This window comes from Magnolia sinica, chromosome 1, assembly GCF_029962835.1.
Source record: "Magnolia sinica isolate HGM2019 chromosome 1, MsV1, whole genome shotgun sequence".
Taxonomy (NCBI): domain Eukaryota; kingdom Viridiplantae; phylum Streptophyta; class Magnoliopsida; order Magnoliales; family Magnoliaceae; genus Magnolia; species Magnolia sinica.
Window position 1 is genome coordinate 82,433,765 of NC_080573.1, and position 23,388 is coordinate 82,457,152.

At 40.9% G+C, this 23,388-nt stretch overlaps 1 protein-coding gene across 5 annotated transcripts in view; it reads left to right on the forward strand.

Moving 5' to 3' along the window:
• Positions 1–23,388, forward strand: part of LOC131251290 (1,4-alpha-glucan-branching enzyme 1, chloroplastic/amyloplastic) — a 142,997-nt gene that overhangs the window by 12,533 nt on the left and 107,076 nt on the right. For all 5 annotated transcript variants that reach the window (XM_058251943.1, XM_058251934.1, XM_058251926.1 and 2 more), the window contains exon 3: positions 18,333–18,571. In XM_058251943.1, coding sequence (XP_058107926.1) covers positions 18,333–18,571 — 239 coding nt within the window. The remainder of the gene's footprint in view (positions 1–18,332; positions 18,572–23,388) is intronic.

The window sequence follows — 23,388 nt, forward strand, 5'->3', positions numbered from 1 at the left end:
TTTCGAAGCTATTCTTGTCCCAAAAAATTGGGTAGCACCTCCCCTTATTGAATGAGAGTGCGCTGGCCATAAGAGGGCACTAGGCAGTAGGCCCGAATGCGCGACATGTTAGAGATAGGGGGCGTGCCCTGACCTTGGAGAGGTCGTGTGATGAGTGTATCCTGGTGTGTGCCGAGCACAAACCAATGTGTGCCGACCTTAGAGGGTTTGTGCATGGCATGCTGTCTAGCGTGCACGGAGCACAGACTTAGGATTTTGGAAAATGCCCTGGGACTTACTTTTTGGGGTAAGTTGGAGCGAATGAAAGGCATGAATTGCCGGCCTTTTTTGACTATTTATTGGTAAATTCGGTAGCAAACGAAGACGCGTGGTGGAATGCAATTAGTCCATTCGGTCATGTGGTAATCTTCGTATGCTTAGTTTGAAAAATTCAATGAAGTGTTGATGGCATATGGGCTTTAATTTACTCCACAAAATGAATTAGGTCATATCATGTTGGTAGTATAGTTCCCTAAAGCGTGAAGCAAAGAAGCAACAATAGATACAAGTGCAAGAGTAGGGAAGCGCTGGTTTCAAAATGTTAGCAAGTATATACAACAAGGAAGCAGGAGTGGGAGCCTGAGTCGAAGTGTGATTTGAAGCATGAATGAGAATGACGCCTAGTTGGAAGAATCGTGCAACTTAGTAGCAATGTTTTAAATATCGACGACATCAGCCGATATATCCCACGATATATCTTGTATCCCACATGTGCAATACGAAATGTATAGGTAGTGCCGATATATCCCAAATGTTTGATCTGATGAGTATTTTCAATTTTCGATCCTTTTTTTAAATTTGAAATTATGTTAAATCAGTGTCAAATGGTTATAAATCAATTAGTTCTTCATGTTTTGCATGAAAAATAATGGAGTTTGAGCTTTGATTTTGATATCCATTGGTTATTCTTGTTCTCCTTTTTTTTTTTTTTTTTTTAAATTTCCTTCCATCATCTATCAATTGAGACTAATTTCTAACTATTTGGGAGTATCTGATGAAATGAATCACGTACACTCTAATTATGAAATTTAAGTGTAGGTGATCTGATTTGGGGAAAAGTGGTGGGGAAAATTCGAAATTTCTCCAATTTCTTCCAAATTGCTTGCAATGTTGCACTCCAAACATGAAATCAAGCATGTATGACGGCTAATCTACTGATTTGTTAAGCCCTTGTCAATTTTCGAATAATAAAATTTATTTATTTTAATTAAAAATGAATAAATATTAATTTGTTTTCGAAATTTCCCTTCGACTAGCTATCTATTGAGACTAATTTCGAAGTATTTAGGAGTATTTGATGAAATGATCTTAACATACACTCTAAATGTTATGCATTCAATTTGAATATAGTTGCATTAGTTCAATTAGACAACACATAGCTTAGGACCCCATACAAAGGAAACCTATTATATGCACTTCTTTTTTGAGATGTTTTTATTTAATAGTGTGTATAAAGGTCCTTGTTAACAATCCCTAAAGTTTCATTGAAAATTCAATCATTTTCACAATGTTTTCCCATGTTTCCCAAAAAGTTCGATAAATTACCCGGATACAAATGATATATCCTGTGCGATAATCGATATGTATCTGTATCTCAAGGATGCGATACGTAACATGATACCGACATTTCGAACACTGCTTAGTAGTATAAGTTAATGACATTGTTGTTCCCAGTAGTGAGGTATTCAATAAGAATAATGGTAGTCGTAAGGGTCAAAATTTCTTTTAAGACCACGTTGCCATGTATTGGAACTTGGAAGAACATCCATGATTGTTTCTTTATGAAAGTGTTCTGTAAAGTGCTGATTTGCACAAATGTTTTAGTATCCATGTCTGTGTTTATATCTGTATTAGGGATTTGAAAGTGATTTTATGTGGCAATCTCCACGTGTAGTTTGAAAAATTCAGTGAGGTGGTGATGGCATATGGGCTTCAATTTACTTCAAAAAGTGTAGGTTAGACTGTGTTGGTAGTATAGTTTGACAAAGTGCAAAGTGAAGCAACAATAGATACAGGTGTAAGAGTAGGGAAGCCTTGGTTCAAAATGTTAGCAAGTATATACGACTAGGAAGTGGGAGTGGGTGCCTGAGTTGAAGTGTGATTTGAAGCGGGAATGGTGCCTAGTTAGAAGAATCATGCAATTAACTCGGTAGTATAAGTGAAAGATATTGTTGTTTTTGGTAGCGAGGTATTCAATAATGGTAATAGCAGCCGTAATGGTCATTTTTGTTTAAAAGACTACATTGCCATGTATTGGAAGAACATCCATGATTGTTTCTTTTTGAAAGTTTTCTGTAAAGTGCTGAGTTGCATTGTAGACACCCCACCTAGGGGCTAGTAGCTTGATCATCACAATACTTGAGATGTAAATGGTTCTTGACTCCTACATCCCCTAAACCCTAAACCTAAATCCAAGCCAAACCTAAGCCATCTCTCGAAGCCAAACCTAAGCCTAAGCCAAGTTCAAAACCCAAGCCAAATTCAAGCTAAATTCAAAGCGTGATTTAAAGCTCAAATCCAAGCCCAGACCTCATAGGACACACTTCTTGCCCAAAACCAAAGATCCAAAGCATCCACACGGCCCAATAGTACACCTGCTGCAAGATGGAGCCATGCCATGTGGTTCGCAATATCGATACTATCGGCCAATATGTCGTCTAATATTATTGTTATTGTTGGCCAACGAGATGAAACCGATAAAAAATCCCTTGGAAATTAAAGAAAAACAAGAATTCTTTGTATCGTTCAATATGCCTCACAATATCGCATGATTTTTTGAGAAATCACCGATATTAGCGATACTGTCGTGTTACAGACTCACGGGTCTATTGCAAACTTTGTCACAGACTCATAGGTTTTCTGTAGCTAACAACCATTCGATGAGAATTTCGACAATAAAAGGTTAAGAATGTTGGGGTTGCGTAAATACTGAAAAATAAAAAAAATAGAGGGAAAGCTTTTAATCCATGTAAGAGAGGGGATTTCGGTACCTATAGAAGAAAATTGCGTGATTGGAAGCTGAATTTGGTGGGCCACTCGATCGAGAGCTAGTGGTCTGCTGTAAGTGCGAAAAAACCTCGAATTCCCTATATATATATATTTGTCGAACAAATGATAGATTTAAATGGAAAAGGAGATTTCAACAACAAATTTGCCAAAAATCTTGGAGATTTGGCAATTGTTTGAGAAATTTTAGGGTTTTAGGGTTCCGGAAGGACCAAAACCCTTTGTTGCGAAAATGGCTTTCGAAGTGTTTTACAAATGGAAGCAGATCAGCTGGTGTACTGCACACCAGCGACTTGGCTGGTGTGTTGACACCACCAAGTTATGTGGGCCCCACCATGAGGTACATGTTATATCCAAACTGTTCGTCCATTTTGCAAAATCATTCTAGGGGTTGAGCCCAAAAATAAGACAGGTCCAAGGATCTAGTGGACCACACTACAGAAAGTATTGGGAGATTGAACGTCTACCATTGAAACCTTCTTAGGGATCACAGAAGTTTTGGATAAATATGATATTTGTTTTTTCTCTTCATCCATGTTTATGTGACCTTATGAACAGATTGGATGGAGAAAAAATATTATGGTGGGCCCTACGAATGTTTTAATGGTGGGAATCATTGTCCCACAACTATTTGTGATGTGGTCCACTTGAGCTTTGGATATGACTCATTTTTGGTTACATGTACTAAAATGATCTCGCCAAATGGATGGACAATGTAGATATAATAAATACATCATGATGGGCCCCACAACTTTCATCTTCTTTCCATCATTCGTACGTTATAGTGCTTGAGGATTGTCGGGCTCTTCTGCATGCACCACGTACAGACACCATCGAGGTCGCTAGTGTGTGGTACAACAATTAATCCGCTTCCTTCATGAATGGGCTCTGTGGGGTCCACCTTGATGTATATGTTTTATCTAGGCCATCCATCCAGTTTTTCATATCATTTAAGGGTGTTATGCCAAAACTTAAGCAAATCCAAATTTCAGGTGGACTACACCAAAAAAAGTAGTGAATGACCATTAAAAGCATTTTATAGGCGATGGAAATTTTGGGTTAAGCTCATCTTTGTACATTCCCTTCATCCACTCTAGTTGACCTTATCAACATGTTGGATGACAAATAAATATTATGGATCTACTTAAAGCGGGCCTTCATATGTTTTTAGTGGTGAACGTTTAATCATCACTGTTTCATGTGGTGTGGTCCACCTACAATTTGGATGTACTTGATGTTTAGGACAACACCCTAAAATGAGCAGAAAAAACGAATGGACAGACTGGATATACAACATATCATCAAGGTGGGCCTTACAGTAAGGGTGACACCCACTAAGCTGTTACCCACGTAACACCTAATCTGCGCCCCCTTAAGGAGAGTGGATTCCATGCGACTTGGTTGCACTCAAGATGGTACGGCCCTTATGGTGGGGCCCACATTGATGTATGTATCGTGTATCCATTTTGTCCATCCATTTGGAGAGATTATTTTAGGTCATGGGACAAATAATCTGTCAAATCCAAAGCTCAAGTGGATCCCACCACACAAAACAATGGGGATTGAGTGCCTACCATTAAAAACTTTGTGAGGGCCACAAGTTTTTGATCAAGTTGATATTTGTGTTTTCCCTTCGCACATATCTGCATGAACTTATGAACAGGTTAGATCTCAAACAAACATCATGGTGGGCCACACAGAAGTGGTTTCAAGTTTCAATGGTGGGCGCCATTGTTCCCACCGTTTTCTGTGGTAGGATCCACTTGAATTTTGGATCCGCCTCATTCTTTGGCTCAGGCCCTAAAATGGTCTCTCCAAATGGATGGACGGTGTGGAGAAAACACATACATAATGGATGGGGCCACAACCAGGGTCTTACACACATCGTTGGTTCGGTGTGCAGCAGGTGCGATTTTGGTGGATCACCGGATCCACTTGGTGGATCCCTAACTGTGGGGGCCATTGTAGTGTGTGTGCCTTACATCCACACTGTCCATCCATTTTAAAAGCTCATCCAGGTTTGTGCGACCTTATGAACATGTTGGATCTCAACTAAATATCGTGGGCCCTAGGAAGGTTTCAACCGTGGGCATCATTGTCCCCACTGTTTTTTGTGGTGGGGTCCATGAGCTTTGGACCTTTGTCATTCTCTGGCTCATGCCCTAGGATGATCTCTTAAAATGGATGGACAGTATGGATACAACACATACATCACGGTGGGACCCACAGTCAAGTTCCCACCGTTGTTGTGGCCCTAAGAAGTTTTTAATGGTGGGCATTCAAGTACCACTGTTTCCTATGGTCTGGTTCACATGAGATTTGAATATGCCTCATGGTCTTGTGGGGCTCGTGGTGGGGCCCACCATGATATTTGTGAGAAATCCACTCTTTCCATCCATTTTTCCAGGGCATATTAGGACGAGCCCAAAAATAAGGCAGATCCAAAGGCTCAAGTGGGCCGTCCAACATGAAATAGTGGGGATTAAATGTCGATCATGCCACTGTTTCTTGTGTGGTCCACATGAGAATTGGATCTACTTCATTTTTGGGCCCATGCCCTAAAATGAGTTGGCAAAAAGGATGGACAGTGTAGATATACAACGCATACATCGAGTTTGGGAAGAAACAATAGTACTTGTGTCCAATGGTCTTATTATAACAATTAAGTGTCCACTAATCAGAGGTTAGAATTTTTTTTCAACCAATAAAAGTTTTTATTTTTTATTTTATTGTAATTACTTGTAGTGGTTGACAAAAAATGATTGGGCAAAACGGATGGGCGGCATAGATATACATCATATGCATTGAGGTGGGCCCTAAGAAGTTTTAGCATGATGTTCTTTTGTAGATAAAAATATGTTAGGAGGAAGAAGAGGGAGAACTTGATATAGGATAGCGATGACCCACTCTTGATAATCTATTTAGGAGTATATGTAATTTATGTGGCCATGTGTCGAAGAGTTGGGGGGGCGGGGTTACCCGATTGAAGGAGCATTTAGTGGGAGGGATTGCAATGTTGTGGACGGTCCTAAGTGCCCATAAGATGTGCGACAAGAGATGAGAGCTATATTGGAAAAAAATATGAAGATAAGAGATGAACGACGTACACGGGAGATGGAAATTAGGGAGGAGTTGGGGATGCCGTCATATGTAGGGGAGGAGGATGTAGTGGATATCGATGACGATGATGATCCTGATTTTAGCCGTGCATTTCAGGAATCCATGTGGGATGATCGGGATAGGGATTAAGAGGAGGTGGTAGGAGAGTGGGCCTAGATTTGAGGGGTCTACCAATGAGCTTGGTGGGGGGAGTGGAGTAGGGGGGAGTGGGGCTAGGGGGAGTGGGGTAGGGGGAGATATAGTAGTATGGGGAGGAGTAGTAGCATGCGGGTGCCGGATTTACTGTCATATTCGAGGATATACAAGGAAACGGGAGGGACAAAAAAACAATTAACTGACATGTTTAGTGGAGGGGATGTAAGGAAAAGGTTGGGAAGTTTATCGTGAAGTTTTTTATATAAATCAAATCACGATGAATGCAGCAACGAGCATGCGGGTGCCGGATTTACTGTCACATCCGAGGATGTACAAGGAAGCAGGAGGGACAAAAAAACAATTAAATGACATGTTTAGTGGAGCGGATGTAAGGAAAAAGGTTGGGAAGTTTATTGTGAAGTTTTTTGTATAAATCAAATCACGATGAATGCAACAACGAGCTTGCACTTCAAGAATATGATAAGTGAGGTGCAATGTGAGGGTGAGGGTGTGCAGCCGCTCATGCCCTTTGAGATAATGGGCAAGTATTTGGATGAAGAACATGAGGAGATGAAGAAATATGTGGATTCACATGAGCAGTCATGGGAGATGTATGATTGCACCGTCATGTGTGACGGTTGGACCTGACCGACGAGTATGTAGTGTTGGGACTCTTAATTTAGGGTTTTTGGAATTAGAGTCTCACTTTCAATCTCTAAATCTTTAAGCTCTAAAACACGTGTGCACATGCCACTGTATACTTGTTTGAAAAGTCTTTCAGGTAACACTCGGGGACATTTGATACCTGAGTATCGGAGGGTTGGGGTATTACAAGGGACCCCTCTTCTATGCTATTGACTTGAACATGACCAAAGTTATGTTTTTTAATTAGGTGATGGCTCGTTTACCTTTTTATTTATTTATGAATGGATGACACATTTTATTAATGTTCAATGTTTGAAAAACAAGCACGTGATCATTAGCAATGGCAGTGGGTTAGATAGGTTTTCCTGTCAACTAGCTTGACCTGCTTCTAAGTCAAGTTTAGGCCAATCCAAATGGCTAGTGGGTTGTGCTCGGGCTAAAAAATGTTGCCCATTTAACTAAATGAGTTGAACTTGGGTTGAATCACATACAATTCGAATTGCATATATAGTTTAGTAATGTGTTAGATCAGATGGCCTGGCCCAAGCCAAACCTCAATATGAAATAATAGACATATGGATACATACTAATGATTTATGTATGTATTTATGTATGGCAGATGATAAATATCCTATATATGCATGCATGCATCCACTAATTGGTCCTTATTGGTGATGGGGACATCATGCACATGCCCCCTCTACGCACGTATTCGAGGAGGCGGGCCTCACTTTCGATTTGGATCGACGACGACATCTTTGGAGGGCGTCATAATTAGGGGGCTGTGTTATGGAGCATTGAAGTGGACCCGATCATCACATAGATTCTTCCATTGGATCTCATGATCGTGGCCCATTAATTTTAAATGATCTAGGATTTTGATTTTTGACTATTTTTGTTATTAGAAACACCATGAACGGCTTTGATTGCTTAGATTAATTATTTTATTTGCTTTAGCTTTGGTATTAGTACGCACACATGGCGCAAGAGTAATTTTGTCTTTTTTGGGTTTAGGGTTTTCTTATAAATATAGCAATCCCATGTAGGTATTGCAATGATATTTTATGAATAAAAATTCTTGCGTTTCTTCCTCTCTCTCTCTTTGGGTTGAAGAATCGAATTGGGTGCGAAACCCTCCCTTCCTTGAAGGGCTAACTACTGTGGTGCGAAGCCACATCCGCTCCAAATCATCTCCACCTTCTTATGCACCACATCCATTACCCTCTACACCCCTTCCACCTTCAGATTCACCCACTTTCGTATCCAAATTTTCTCCTACAGCAGTGTAAAAACAGATTTATAGATTCTGGTCCATTTGAGGGGCTGAAACTTCGGCGGGGTACTACGCACATGCTTTGTGACGAATCGACGCAAAACTTGGTATGGAGGCAGCCCATCCTTGACCGATTCCAGCCTAGAAGTCGGTTTCCAATTTTGTGGGCCCCACACACGTGCGGACGACCTGTCATGCATGTGCGTCTAGGCCCATTTGCTGTTTAGCGTGCGTGGCTTATTCCAGGCTCTCTTTTTTCTCTATTTCCTTCTCTTTTGACTAAAAAAAACCCCTTAATCCAAATCCCTAACCCTAAAGAGTCCCAAATCCCAATTATCCCCAATTTTCAAACCTTAGATTTTCCCCCAAATTGAAACTTACTGAATCTCTTGAGTTGGGAACAATCCTTTGCAAGAATGGATGATTCTTACACTCCTTTAAGCTTGTTTGGCTTATAATTTTATTTGATCCTGCCCTAAAGTTGTGTAGGTTTGGACCCTCATAGATTCCCCCTTTTGAATGTTTGATAGTACGTAGGATTGTGACTGTTTAAAATTGGTATAATCACAAGCTTGATTTCTTGCATGCCATATTTAATTTCATGTCCCGCATCAAATTTGTATCAGAGTACAAGGTTGTAATAGGGGAAAACAATGCATGATTAGGGGTTAGTTCATATTTTATTTATTTATTTTTATTTTTTTATGCACCGCACCCATTGAGTTAGGGCTGTTTAGAGGTCCATAGTTCATGATACAGGCTACTGAAATTCTTGTTATCAGAAAGTTAGCAATTCACATTGCTGAATTTTCTGTTGTCCATTTATTTTGACAGCGATATTGTTGGATTTTTGTAGAGTTGTGTAATTTCGTCCATATAGCGTCCTATAGGTTCATCTAAGGTCATTAGTGTGCATATAGTGGAGTCTAGGCGCATATAGTTGCATCTTAAGACCCCTTAAGTTGTGTAGTGCATGCCCACACGTATTGGACGCGGCTTTGGCCTGCACCCCATCTTGAACACAGAGCAACATACCGAGTCTCTTAGGAGAATAACCCAAAAGTTAGGACACCATGGATGCAAGCATCAAAGCATCTTCACAACAGGTTAATAATCGCCATTGGTGAAGATACCCAATCTCAGGCAGGTGGCTAGGAGGATAGACAAGGGAATGAGAGTGAGCAAGGAAATAGTCGTGGGCGCGCACCTGTGCACCCACCCCGCAAGGGGCATCATGATCATTATAACCCAGATGCGCAACTCTTCAAGGGAGTTAGGATAGAGGCTCCTACGTTTAATGGCCACTTGGACCCTAAAGCTTTTTTAGATTGGTTGGCGGATATGGACCACTATTTTGAATGGTACGACATGTCGGATGCTCGCCGAGTCCGATTTACTAAGATGAAGCTTGTGGGCTAAGCAAAGAGGTTTTGGACTACCGTGGAATGAAAGAAAGAAAGGTTGGGGGAAGAAATGAAAGAAATTCTAAAAGAAAAGTACCTCCCTTTCTCTTATCACTTGAGGCTGGTTGAAGATTGGCAATCTCTTCGTTAGGGTTCGATGAGTGTGGTTGAATACATTGAGAAGTTCGAAGAGTACTTGACCCGGTGTGAGGTTGAAGAGGATCCCATGCTCACTCTTGCTCGATTTAAGATGGGCCTCTGTTCTGACATTAGGAGAGTTGCTCGCCAAAGACACTCTTGAACAGATGTATCGAGTGGTGTTGGAGGTCGAGCAATACCTTAAGGCATCTGTGGGAATGCAGTTTGAGTATCGTAATTCTGACACTAAGGCCAACTCTTCTAGGGCTAAGCCTGATACTGGATGTCAATACAAGCCTTCCAATAGTTATTAGTCTAGGCCCAAGGATGATAAGGGTAAAGGAGTTGTTGTGTCTAGCTCGTGTAGAGGTGATGCGACTAGGTGTTTTGGATATCAGGGGTTTGGTCACTTTGCCCACCAGTGTGACACAAAAGAGGGTACCAAGGTATTCTTTATTGATGGACAAGTAGAAGTAGTGCCCCCCAGAAAATGACAGCGAGGAGGAAGAATACGAGCCAGCGGAGATCCTTAGTGATGAGGAAGAGGGAGCACAAGAGATTGTGACACTTGCAGTTGTTCATTGCGCCTTTGCACAAGCAAAGAATATCGACGATTGGCGCCGCAGCATGATCTTCAATACCTACGCAAAATGTGGTGATAAGAGTCGCAAGATGATCGTGAATAGTGGTAGTTGTACCGAAGTGGCATCAACTAGCACTGTGAGCCGTTTGGGCTTAAAGCTTGAAGCCCATCCTCAACCCTATACAGTGTCTTGGGTTGATGAGACTTCCATTCCAGTCTCGCACCGTTGTCTTGTTCCTATTCAGTATGGATCATATAAAGACACTCTGGTGTGATGTTGTTCCCATGGTTTTGGGTAGGCCCTGGCTTCATGACAGGGATGTCACCATATTTGGTCGTTCGAATGTGTGTACATTCTGGTTCGAGGGCAAGAAAGTCAAGCTAAATCCTCTCTCACCCAAGCACACGACTGGAAATGAGTCCATCACAAAGAGTGGTACGAGAGGCTCGAAGGAATTGAAGGAATCGAAGTCCAACTCTAAGCCTCTTCAAATTCTAAATGCCAAAGACTTTGAGCAAGAGACTGAATCAGACTCGATGGTATACGCCCTTGTGGCTAGGGAGGGTGCACCAGTGGCTAGTGTAGAGTTATCCACTGAGGCCATTCCGGTAGTGGATGAGATTCGTGATGTCTTTTCTGATGATCTACCGGATGAGCTTCCCCCTATGAGGGATATACAACACACCATTGATTTAGTCCCTGGGGCGACTCTACCAAACCTCCCTCATTAAAGAATGAACTCAAAAGAGCATGCAGAGTTGAAGAGGCAAGTTGATGAGCTCCTAGAAAAGGGTTTCATTTGAGAGAACATGAGTCTGTGTGCCGTGCCCACCCTTCTTACACCTAAGAAGGATGACACATAGAGGATATGTGTTGATGATAGGGCCATCAACAAAATCACAATCAAAATCACAATCAAGTATCGGTTTTCCATACCGCGTCTTAATGACATGTTGGACATGATGGCCAATGTTACTATCTTTTCAAAAAGTGACCTCAAAAGTGGTTATCACCAAATCCACATATGCCCTGACGACGAGTGGAAGATGGCCTTTAAGATGAAGATGGGCTATACGAGTGGCTAGTCATGCCTTTTGGGCTGACTAATGCCCTAAGTACCTTCATGCATGTGATGACCCAAGTGTTAAGGCCCTTCATGGGGAAGTTCTTGGTCGCCTAATTTAATGATATCCTGATTTATAGCATGACCAAGGAACAACACCTCAACCATTTGAGGCAGGTTTGTGGGATCCTTAGAGCTGAAAAATTGTACGCCAACCTTAAGAAGTGCGCGTTTATGTCTAACAATGTTATCTTCTTAGGTTTTGTTGTCTCAGCTGAGGGTGTGTTGGACAAGATGGCCAATGTTACTTTCTTTTCGAAAATTGACCTCAAAAGTGGTTATCACCAAATCCACATATGCCCTGACGACGAGTGGAAGATGGCCTTTAAGATGAAGATGGGCTATACGAGTGGCTAGTCATGCCTTTTGGGCTGACTAATGCCCCGAGTACCTTCATGCATGTGATGACCCAAGTGTTAAGGCCCTTCATGGGGAAGTTCTTGGTCGCCTAATTTAATGATATCCTGATTTATAGCATGACCAAGGAACAACACCTCAACCATTTGAGGCAGGTTTGTGGGATCCTTAGAGCTGAAAAATTGTACGCCAACCTTAAGAAGTGCGCGTTTATGTCTAATAATGTTATCTTCTTAGGTTTTGTTGTCTCAGCTGAGGGTGTATTGGCGGATCCCGAAAAAGTCAATGCCATTATCAATTGGCCTGAACCCTGCAATATTCACAAGGTGCGCAGCTTTCACGGCTTGGCCACCTTTTATAGGTGGTTCATTCGAGGCTTCAGTTCCATTATGGCTCCTGTCACGGATTGCATAAAAAAAAGGAGAGTTTCAATGGACGAAGGCAGCCTCGAAGGCCTTCAACGAGATAAAGGCTATGATGATCGAGACTCCAGTCACGTGACTTTCGGATTTTGAGACGAAGCAAAAATACTCCACCTATGACAAAGAATTCTATGCGGTAGTACAATCTTTGCGCCACTGGCGTCAATATCTATTGCCGTAAGAATTCGTCTTGTTCTCAGATCACGAGGCCTTGAGATATTTGAACTCTCAGAAGAAACTAAACCCCAGGCACACCAAGTGGGTCTAATTCCTTCAAGAGTACACTTTCGTGCTTATGCACAAGGCCGTTGTAGAGAATAAGCTTGCCGACACGTTGAGTCGTCGAGTTGCGTTACTGAATTTCATGAGTCTTAAAGTTACAGGGCTCGAGCGTGTCAGAGAGGATTATTTTGAGTGCCCAGATTTCGGAGTTGTGTACGCATCGTTGTTAGAGAGTCCGTCAGGAGCCAGCAGTGAGTATTTAATATTGGATGGGTATTTGTTTAGGAGTGACCGTTTGTACATACCTCGCACCTCCTTCCGCGATTTTCTTGTCTGGGAGTTATATTCGGGAGGGGTTGTAGGTCATTTTGGTCGAGACAAGACCATTGCCCTAGTGGAGTATGGATTCTATTGGCCAAGCCTTAAGCAAGACGTGGCTAAAATTATAGGGCAGTGTCTTACTTGTCAACTGACAAAATGGAAAAAGCAGAATACTGGGCTATACACACCTTTGCCAGTTCCATTCGCCCTTTGGCAGGACATCAGTATGGACTTCGTGCTTGGGCTCCCCAAGACCATTCGAAAACACGATTCCATATTTGTCGTCGTGGACCGTTTTTCTAAAATGGCTTACTTCATCCCTTGTTCGAAGAACTTTGACGCATCCCATGTTGTTAAATTGTTCGTTAGTGAGGTTGTCAAACTTCATGGGTTACCCAAAACCATAGTGTCTAACCATGACGTACGGTTCATGAGTTATTTTTGGAAGACACTATGGCATATGATGAGTACTAGGCTCCAATTTTCTTCTGCCTATCACCCTCAGATTGATGGTCAGACTGAGGTGGTCAATAGGAGCCTAGGAAATTTGCTTAGGTGTTTAGTGGGGAAGCACACCAGGACGTGGGATACTGCATTACCTATCGCCTAGTTTGCATTTAATAGTTCTGTCAATAGATCCATAGGTTTAAGTCCTTTTGAAGTCGTTACAGGTTATAAACTTAAAAAGCCTTTGATCTTGTCCCTATGTCCCTGTCCCTGTCCCATAGGCCATCAGAGTCTGCAGGGTCCTTTGCACATCATATTTATTCACTGCATCAAGAAATTAGGCAAAAGATCAATACTAGTAATGAACAATACAAATTTTCTGCAGGCCAACATAAACGATTCAAGGAATTCGATATAGGGGACTCTGTGATGGTCCGCATCAGGCCAGAGCGATATCCTTAGGGAACTGTTTGGAAATTACACGCGCGTGGCACCAGACCATTCAAAATTATAAAACAAAACAGTCCCAATGCGTATGTTGTAGATCTTCCACCTTCCATGGGAATTATTTCTACATTCAATGTGGAGGATTTAGTTTCATTTCAGGGGACCACTGACACATTGTCTAGCTTTTCACCTAACCATCCCAGTTCCCCAGATCTTTCCCTTGATCCATGGCCTCTTCCCGACCTATCTTCCCAGCTTCTACATCCTATACCTACCCTTCTCACATCTAGAAAGGGGATAGATGATATTTTAGACCATCAGATTGTATTGACACTGGACGGCAGTTTTCAAAAGTTCCTTGTCAAGTGGAAGTCACGCCCAACTTCAGACGATACGTGGCTCACTGAGGAGGAGTTTCGAAGACTTGATCCAGACATCTTGGAGTGGTCCAGGAGCTTTGTTTCACCAGTGGTGAAACCCTTGCAGTCGGGGAGAGTTGATGGGGACATCATGCACACGCCCCCTCTACGCATGTGTTTGAGGAGGAGACAGGCCTCACTTTCGATTTGGATTGACGAAGACATCTTTGGAGGGCCTCATAATTAGGGGTTTGCATTATGGAGCATTGGAGTGGACCCGATCATCACATAGATTCTTCCATCGGATCTCATGATCGTGGCCCAATATTTTAGATGATTTAGGATTTTGAGTTTTGATTTTTTTGTTCTTAGAAACATCATGAACGACCTTGATTGCTTAGATTAGTTATTTTATTTGCTTTAGCTTTGGTATTAGTGCGCGCACATGGCGCAAGAGTAATTTTGTCTTTTTTGGGTTTAGGGTTTTTTTTTATAAATATAGCAATCCCATGTAGGTATTGCAGTGATATTTTATGAATAAAAATTCCTACATTTCTTCTTCTCTCTCTTTGGGTTGAAGAATCGAATTGGGTGCGAAGCCCTCCCTTCCTCGAAGGGCTAACTACCGTGGTGCAAAGCCACATCCGTTCCAAATCATCTCCACCTTCTTACGCACCACATCCATCACCCTCTACACCCCTTCCACCTTCAGATTCACCCACTTTCATATCCAAGTTTTCTCCTACAGCAGTGTACAAACAAATTTACAGATTTTGACCCATTTGCGGGGCTGAAACTTCAGCAGGGTACTACGCACATGCCTTACGACGGATCGACGCGAAACTTGGTATGGAGGCAGCCCATCCCTGGCCGATCCTAGCCTAGAAGTTGGTTTTCGACTTTGTGGGCCCCACACACGTGCAAACAATCTGTCACGCACTTGCGTCCAGGCCCATCTGCTGTCCGACATGCGTGGCTCATCGTTCTCTTTTTCCTCTATTTCCTTCTCTCTCGACTAAAAAAAAAACCCCTTAATCCAAATCCCTAACCGTAAAGAGTCTCAAATCCCAATTATCCCCAATTTTCAAACCCTGGATTTTCTCCCAAATTGAAACTTAGTGAATCTCTTGAGTTGGGAACAATCCTTTACAAGAATCAGGGTGTCCCATATCGGTTATGTATCGGCCGTAATGGCCGATACTTAACGGTACTAGTGGGGTCCGTTACGCGATACGGGGTCGAAATGGGCACCCCCCCGATTTTGTGACCACAACGGCCGTTACGGGCCCGTAACGACTGTTACAGGCCTAAAGGAAATAGGGAAAAAAGAAGAAAAAAAAAACACATACCTTTTTTTAATCTTTTCTTTCCTTCTTCTTTTTCTTCTTCTTCTTCTCGGGCTGCAGCTGGGGCTGCGGCCCCGCCTCTCGTTTTCTCCTCCTCCTCCTCCTTCTTCTTCTTCTTCTTCTTCTTCTTCTTCTTCTTCTCAGGCTGCGGCCGCGGCCCCCCTTCTCATTTTCTCCTTCTTCTTCTTCTTCTTCTCGGGCTGCGGCTGCAGCTCTTATTTTCCTCCTCTCTCGTTTTTTCTTTCTTTCCCTCTCGTTTTCTTCTCCTCTCTCCGTTTTCCCTTCTTTCCCTCTCATTTTTTCCTTTTTCCTTCTCATTTCTCTCTCCCTCTCTCTCGGTCTCGGTCGGGAAAAGAATGGAAGCGGATTGGCTGGTGTACCACACACCAGCTATATTGCTGCTGTAGGTACATGTCGTGCGAAGACGAGCAATGACGCTCCTCAAGCTCTGAGTTGTACGAACGGTTTAAAGGAAATCAAAGTACATGGGCCCCATAGTGATGTATTTATTATATCTACACCGTTCATCTATTTTTAGAGTTCATTTTAGAACATTAACCAAAAAATGAATCATATCCAAAGATCATCTGGACCACACCATAAATAGTTGCGGAGATAATGATTTTCACCGTTAAACAATTTGTAGGGCCCACCTTAACGTTTATTTTACATCCAATCTGTTCATTAGGTCAAAAATACCTAAATGAAGAGGGAAATTGTTTTACATTTTGATCCAAAACTTCTGTGACCCCAAAAAGGGTTTCAATGGTAGACGTTCAATCCCCCACTGCTTTTTGCAGTGTGGTCCACTTGATAATTAGATCTGTATTATTTTTTGTGTCAAGCCTTAATATAAGCTCGTCAAATGAATGGACGGTTTAGATATAACACATACCTCATGATCAGACCCATAGGGCTTGCTGACGTCAAATGAATGGACTGCGTACACAGCACAGTTTTATCGGACGGGTTAATAAAAGGTACACGTGCCACATGGGCCCCACCATGTATGTATTTTATCCATGCCGTCCATCCATTTTGCCACATCATTTTAGGTCATGATCCAAAAAATTAGTAAGATCCAAATCTTAGGTGGACCACAGCATAGGAAACAGTGGTTATAGAATGCTCACCATTAAAATTTTCTTAGGGTCCACTATAATGTTTAATTTCCATCTAACCTGTTAATTGGGTCACACTGATGTGGATGAAGGGAAAACACACATGTCAGCTTGATCTAAAACTTTTGTAGTCCCCAAATTTTTTTTAATGGTGGACGTTTACACGAGACATGTATTAACTTAAAATTTACCAATTAAATTATGGACTATAATTGCTAACTCACAATGCCAAAATCAAATTGTTTGAATAGTTTTAATTGTTAATTTGTGGACGCTTATTTTTTAAAATAGGGCCTTTTGATTTTTTTCATGATTCACTATCCAATAAATGTCTACCAATTCATAAGTGGGATAATGCCAATAAATTGCATGAATTTGAGGTTGATTTGGGGCATGTATTGGTCCTCCAAGTCAGCCCCAAATTGGCAGCGACATCTACCTAAATTTAATTTCATTTTTTTAAAAAACTATTGGGAGAAATGATATCAAATTGTTGAATATATATATTAGATATTTAGAAAATAAAATATATGAATTTTGTAGTCAAATTCAGGTTATCTGGTTCATAAATTCATCAGACAGTCCAATATAACTTCTCACCAAAGAGTGGACCGTTACACCACCATAAACATGTTCCGATTTATAAATGAATGCATATTTGGAATGCTTAGAATATTTCAGATTTAATCCATATTTTTTCATATTTTTTTGGCAAAATTTTTTTTTGCACCGTTATGGGCCGTTATGCCCCTGTATCGCCGTTACACCCCTGTATCCGTATCGGTATCGGTATCGGAGGGCACCGTTATGCCAACCGATACTGATACGGGATACCTTGGCAAGAATGGATGATTCTTATACTCCTTTGGGCTTGTTTTGACTTATAATTTTATTTGATCCAGCCCTAAAGTTGTGTAGGTTTGGACCTGCATAGATTCTCCTTTTTGAATGTTTGATAGTATGTAGGATGTGGAATTTTGTGATTGTTTAAAATTGGTATAATCACAAGCTTGATTTCTTGCATTACATATTTAATTTCATGTCCTGCATCAATTGGGTGTACCCTTCAGTACCTATTTCATTCTTAAACCTGAATTGGGTTGTGCTGGGTCACGTTAAGTCGTCTAAGCCTGACCCAGTTATAATATAATCAGTTGGGTCAGGTCAGGTGTGGGTTTGATGGATTTTAGGTGGGTTTGGTTGGGCCCTAGATAATGGGTCACAGGTCGGGTTCATTCTAGAAATCTTGGCCCATTTAGCAAATGGGTCTGGCTTAGGCTGACCCAACGCCACCCATTGAACTCCTAGGGTTTGTGTGCCTCTCTGCATATTATATTCATATGGTTCTTAATTTATTTGTTGGCACTTTAAGATAAATGGTTCCTTATTTATATTTAAACATGAATATTTTAATATTTGATTCATGGGATTTATACATTGCTGTAAACATTATTCCACATGTAAGCATGCTTGACTATACAATATTTAACCTTCGGACCTGATCCCTAGATGGTTAAGTTGATGTATTCTTCTTTTGGATTTTGGTTTTTCTTATTTTTGGATGAAGTTGATGCACACTTTCTCTAGTTTGGCTCTTTTCTGATTCACAGCTTCTCATTCTATTTTAGATGAATGTGATTTTGTGTTCGTATTTTGTCAAACCCTATTTTGCTTTGAATGCTCATTGAGGGAATTTCAAGTTATATATTTTGGGAAGCTATGTCTTCTAGTGATGCTCCTTGCCATAATGTTCTCTTACTTCGGATGATGTTTTTGATGCTTTTGTCTAGTGCGGTGTTTACTTTTCAGGATGTTCTTTTGTAGGTACTTGAAGAAGTTGTTGGGTTGCCCGTAGAAGATGATGGCAAGATTGAGGATGAACAAGAATCTTTTACTTCACAACTCGCGGTTGATGATGTGCTAGATTCTGTTCCTGCAAAAACCATGGAAGGTGATGGTGAGGCTGAAGTAAAGCAAAGATCTATTCTTCCACCTGGTACTGGACAGAAAATATATGAAATTGATCCTCTTTTAAGAGGTTTTAAAGGACATCTTGATTATCGGTAAGAGCATATATTTGGTGATAACTTTTTGTCTTGGAAGGCTTCTTGGTATTCATAAGCTGTTTTATTTTCATTTCTTTTTTTTGAATTTAAATTACTTTTATCATCAAATGATTCCCTCAATGCAAATTCAGTCTACATTTGTAGTGTTCCACATGTAGATGTTGTTTATTATTGATATATAGATATGTAGAGGAGGTTATCATAATAACTTGCTCATAACATAATTTGTTTATAAGACATTTAAAATGTGTTATTATCTTGTCAGCATTTTACACTCCTAGCCTCTCTATTTTATTGTTAGGGCTTTCATCACTAAAGGAAAAAAAATACAAAAATAGCCCTCTATATCTGAGTTATTACATAATCAAAGCATATTGGCCTAAATTCTATTGTAACACATATCTTAGCCCAATAATAATGAGAAACACACGTGAGACCATTACGGCCCACTCTTGAGATCATCATGGTCCATTAACACTGCCCCTTAAGCTAGATCATATGTATCATCAATGCCCAATTTGACGAAGAAATGATCTAAATGAGTGCTTCCAAGAGCCTTAGTGAACACATTTGCCGATTGATCTTGAGACTTTGAATGACATGCAAATTTCTTTACCGGTAACTTTCTCTATGATGAAGTGACAATCGACTTCGATGTGCTTGATTCTCTCATGATAAACGCGATTGTTGGCAATACGAGAGGCAGCTTGATTATCACATTGTAACCTCATGGGAATATCAATCATAAACCCAAATTCACACATAAACATCTTTAACCATACAAGTTAACGTGTAGCATGAGCCATTGCATGCATTCTTCTGGAGTGCTTGAGCAGGTCGCCACACTTTGCTTCTTATACTCCATGTAACTAAGTTACCTCTTACAAAGGTACAAAAGCCTGTAGTAGATCTCCTGTTAGATCGAGAACCAATCCAGTCTACATCTGACTACCCTTTTACTCGAAGATGGCCATCACACTTATAAAGAACTCTGTTTTAAATATCGACAATATTGGCCGATATATCCCATGATATATCTTGTATCCCACCTGTGTGATACGAAACACACAGGTAGTGCAGTTATATCCCACATGTTCGATCCGGTGAGCATTTTTAATTTACAATCCCCCCCCCCCCCCTTTTTTTGTAGAAATTATGTTAAATCAATGTCAAATGGTTACAAATCCACTTGTTCTTCATGTTTTGCATGAAAAATCATGGAGTTGGAGCTTTGATTTCGATATCCATTGTTCTTCATGTTTTCCATGGTTTTTGTAAAATTATCCTTTATCCAGTTGTCAATTGAGACTAATTTCGAAGTATTTAAGAGTATTTGATGAAATGATCATCACATACACACTAATTTCGAAATTTGAGTGTAGGTGGTCTGATTTGAGAAAAATTGGGAAAAATTCGAAATTTCCCCGATTTGTCCCAAATTGCTTAAAATGTTGCACTCCAAACATGAAATCAAGCATGTATGAGGGCTGATCTATTGATTTGTCAAGTCCTTATCAAAATTTGGAAAATAAAAGTAATTTTTAATTAAAAATTAATAAAAAATTATTATTATTATTATTTTTTTGAAATTTGCCTTCAACTAGCTGTCAGTTGAGACTAATTTCAAAATATTTTGGAGTGTTTGATGAAATGATCATCACTAGGGGTGCACACGGGTCGGTTCGGTCTGGTTTTGGAGTGAAACCGGAACCGAACTGTTCCTAGCCAGAAGAGAAGAAGAAGAAAGGAAGCACAAAGGAAAGAAGGAGAATCAAAGAGAGAATGGAGAGAGAGAGAGAGAGAGAGAGAGAGAGAGAGAGAGAGAGAGAGAGAGAGAGAGTTACAACGGTAGATGAGACGCTCATGTCTTCCTAGGTGACTTCCACTTTCGAAGGCAGAAGGATTGCTTGCTAGAAGATGCAAAATTGACTGTCCTCTTTCATTCATATAGGTGAGAAAATGAAAGAAAATGGGACTGATTTCTAAGAGCTCAGGGAGAGGGCAAAAATCACTCCACTCTATCAATGAAAGAAAATGAAACCGAAAACAAAAATTAGGAAAATCAATGAAAAATGGGACTGATTTCTAAGAGGTCAGGGAGAGGGCAGAAATTTAGATGCAAATTGAAAGAGGATGTTTAATTTGCTTCGGGATTCCCGCCGAGGAAGTACCTGAAACTGCCACGAGAATCTGTAATAAACGGCTACAACAACCGTGGATGTTATCCCGTAGCTCGACATGATCTCCGTGATGAGGTATATGGGCCGAGGAAGGGATTTTGGCCGAAACGATAAGGTTTGAGGGTTACTGCAGCTGAAATGCCAGCCTTAGGCAATAGTGGGGATAGAGAGTAGAGAGATTTGATATTTAGGGTTTTTTTTGTTTTAAAGTAAAGGTTCGGATCGACAGTTCAGATCTACGGTTTGGATCAACAGTTCGGTTCACGGTTCGGTTCGGTTTTACAGGGCCTTAAATCGGAACCAATCTGTATCCAACGGTTCTCGAATTTTTGGAACCGGAACCGGAACTGCTGCTCTCTGGAACCGGACCAAATCGGACCAATCCAACGGTTCCGGTCCGGTTCCACGATTCCGAAGGTTTGATGTGCACCCCTAATCATCACATACACTCTAAATGTTATGCATTCAATTTGAATATAGTTGCATTAGTTCAGTTAACACATAACTCAGGACCCTATACAAAGGAAACCTATCATGTGCACTTCTTTTTTAAGATGTTATAATTTAAAAGTGTGTATTAAAGTCTTTTTTAACATTCTTTGAAGTTTTATTAAAAAATTCAACCATTTTCCAAATGTCTCCCCATGTTTCACAAGAAGTGCGATAAATTACTTGATACAAACGATATATCCCGTGCGATAACCGATACATATTTGCATCCTAAGGATGCGATATGTGACACGATACCAATATTTCGAACATTGATAGAGAATACTACGACCAAGAGCTCCCTTTAAGTACTCGAGTATATGAAGCACGACTTCTATATGTGGAACCTAGGTGATGTAGGACCGAAGCATGAACCAAATAACATGTGAGATCAAGTAGCCGAATTAAGATATTTAATAAAAAAAACACAAACGTCACTATAATCATCACAAATATTATGAAAATCAAAAGAACATCATGCATAATCCTAGCCTAAGTTACCAACATCGTAACACAAGATCATTAAATAAAAAGAAACTAGGATCTAATGGATGTAGGGACATCCAATTAGCATAGGGTATAGTTTATTTCAAAATAAGAAACCTAATATAGCCTAGGGTGAAAATTAGGGTTTTGGTACTTTTGGGAAAGTAGGAAAACTAAGAATTTTATGTTTAGGGTTAGGGTTTCGGGGATGGAAGAAAGGGGTTTTGATATAATGATGGTGGGAAACTAAAAGTGGCAGGTGGGATTCACACGTGTGGTCGTACGATCACATGTGGCGTGGGAGGATAAGTTTAGGCTAGTTAGGGTTTGGATTGTGAATGGGTATGGGAAAGTTGGGTTTGAGAGAAGACGGAGATCTGGGATGGGGAGAATGAAGAATCCAAAGAAAATACTTGGATAGGGGAGAAAAGAGAAGATGATGTGGGGATAGATGAAGACCTCGCACCTCCGTTGATGAAGATTAGCCTCGTACCAATCTTCCTTCCAAATCGCATGGAAGTATATTCAAATCGCATGAAGTGGGAAGAAGAAAGCAAGAGTTCTCTCTCTCTCTCTCTCTCTCTCTTTCTCTCTCTTTTAATCACAAAATCCAATGGGAGAGAGGTCACACGCCCTCCTCCTTTTATAGATCCAAGAAGTTAAATTACAATAATCTCTGTCTTGTGAATCTTAACGAAAATAGTCTTAGTCTAAATAAAATCAACCAAAACAATCATAATGTGTCCAAATATAAAATAATCAAAAACTAAATCGTAAAAAATGATAAAGTCTAAAACTGACTTGGACGATCAACGATCAATGGCCGATCATGTGATCCAATGGCCCGATCGTCGCGTCCCTCCAATCCAACGGTTTGGATCACTCCATAAAGCAGCCCATGTGCATCTTCTCAGTGTGGGGTATTCTAGATGCTCGCACATGCACATGGGGTCTTCAGCATGATCACAGATACTTGACTATACAGAGAGAAATCGGTGCGGCCCGCCTCTTCCTCTGATATGTACGCAAGGGTGTGTGACGTGATGTCCTCATCACTAGAGAGGCTGCAAAAACCAACTAATCATACTGGAAATTTGATATCAGGTCGAGTGATTGTTAAGTAAATTAGCTTTCTAACAACTCCACATGAATAACCCAAGGAACATTTTATTTCAGAAGAAGCAACACATATCATACCTGATTAAACAAGAATGGTAGTGGAAGAGGATGTATGGGTGGAACTAGAGGTGGGCATCGAGTCAAGTCGGACCAAGTTAGGTCGAACTCGACTCGATCCAGTTTTGCCAGCTCCCTGACCCGAACTCGATCCGACTCGGGACTGAGTCCAACAGGCCTGACTCGATCTGAATAGAGTCCGACTCAGTCAGAGAAACCGAGTCGGATTGAGTTGGCTATGTTTAGGATTGGGTCAATGGACCTTGTCCTAAAATGATCTCTCCGAATGGATGGATGATGTGGATATACAACACATACATCATAGTGGGGCCCAAAGAACATGATGATGTCACTTCAGTAGCTGACTCACTACTGTCGTGTTCAGTAGCTAATCCATGTCCATCCCGAGCCAAGGCGGGCTACGAATGAGGTCCTGAGCTTAGCCGGACCACCAGCGGCCTACCCTCGAGGTCCCGAGACAGG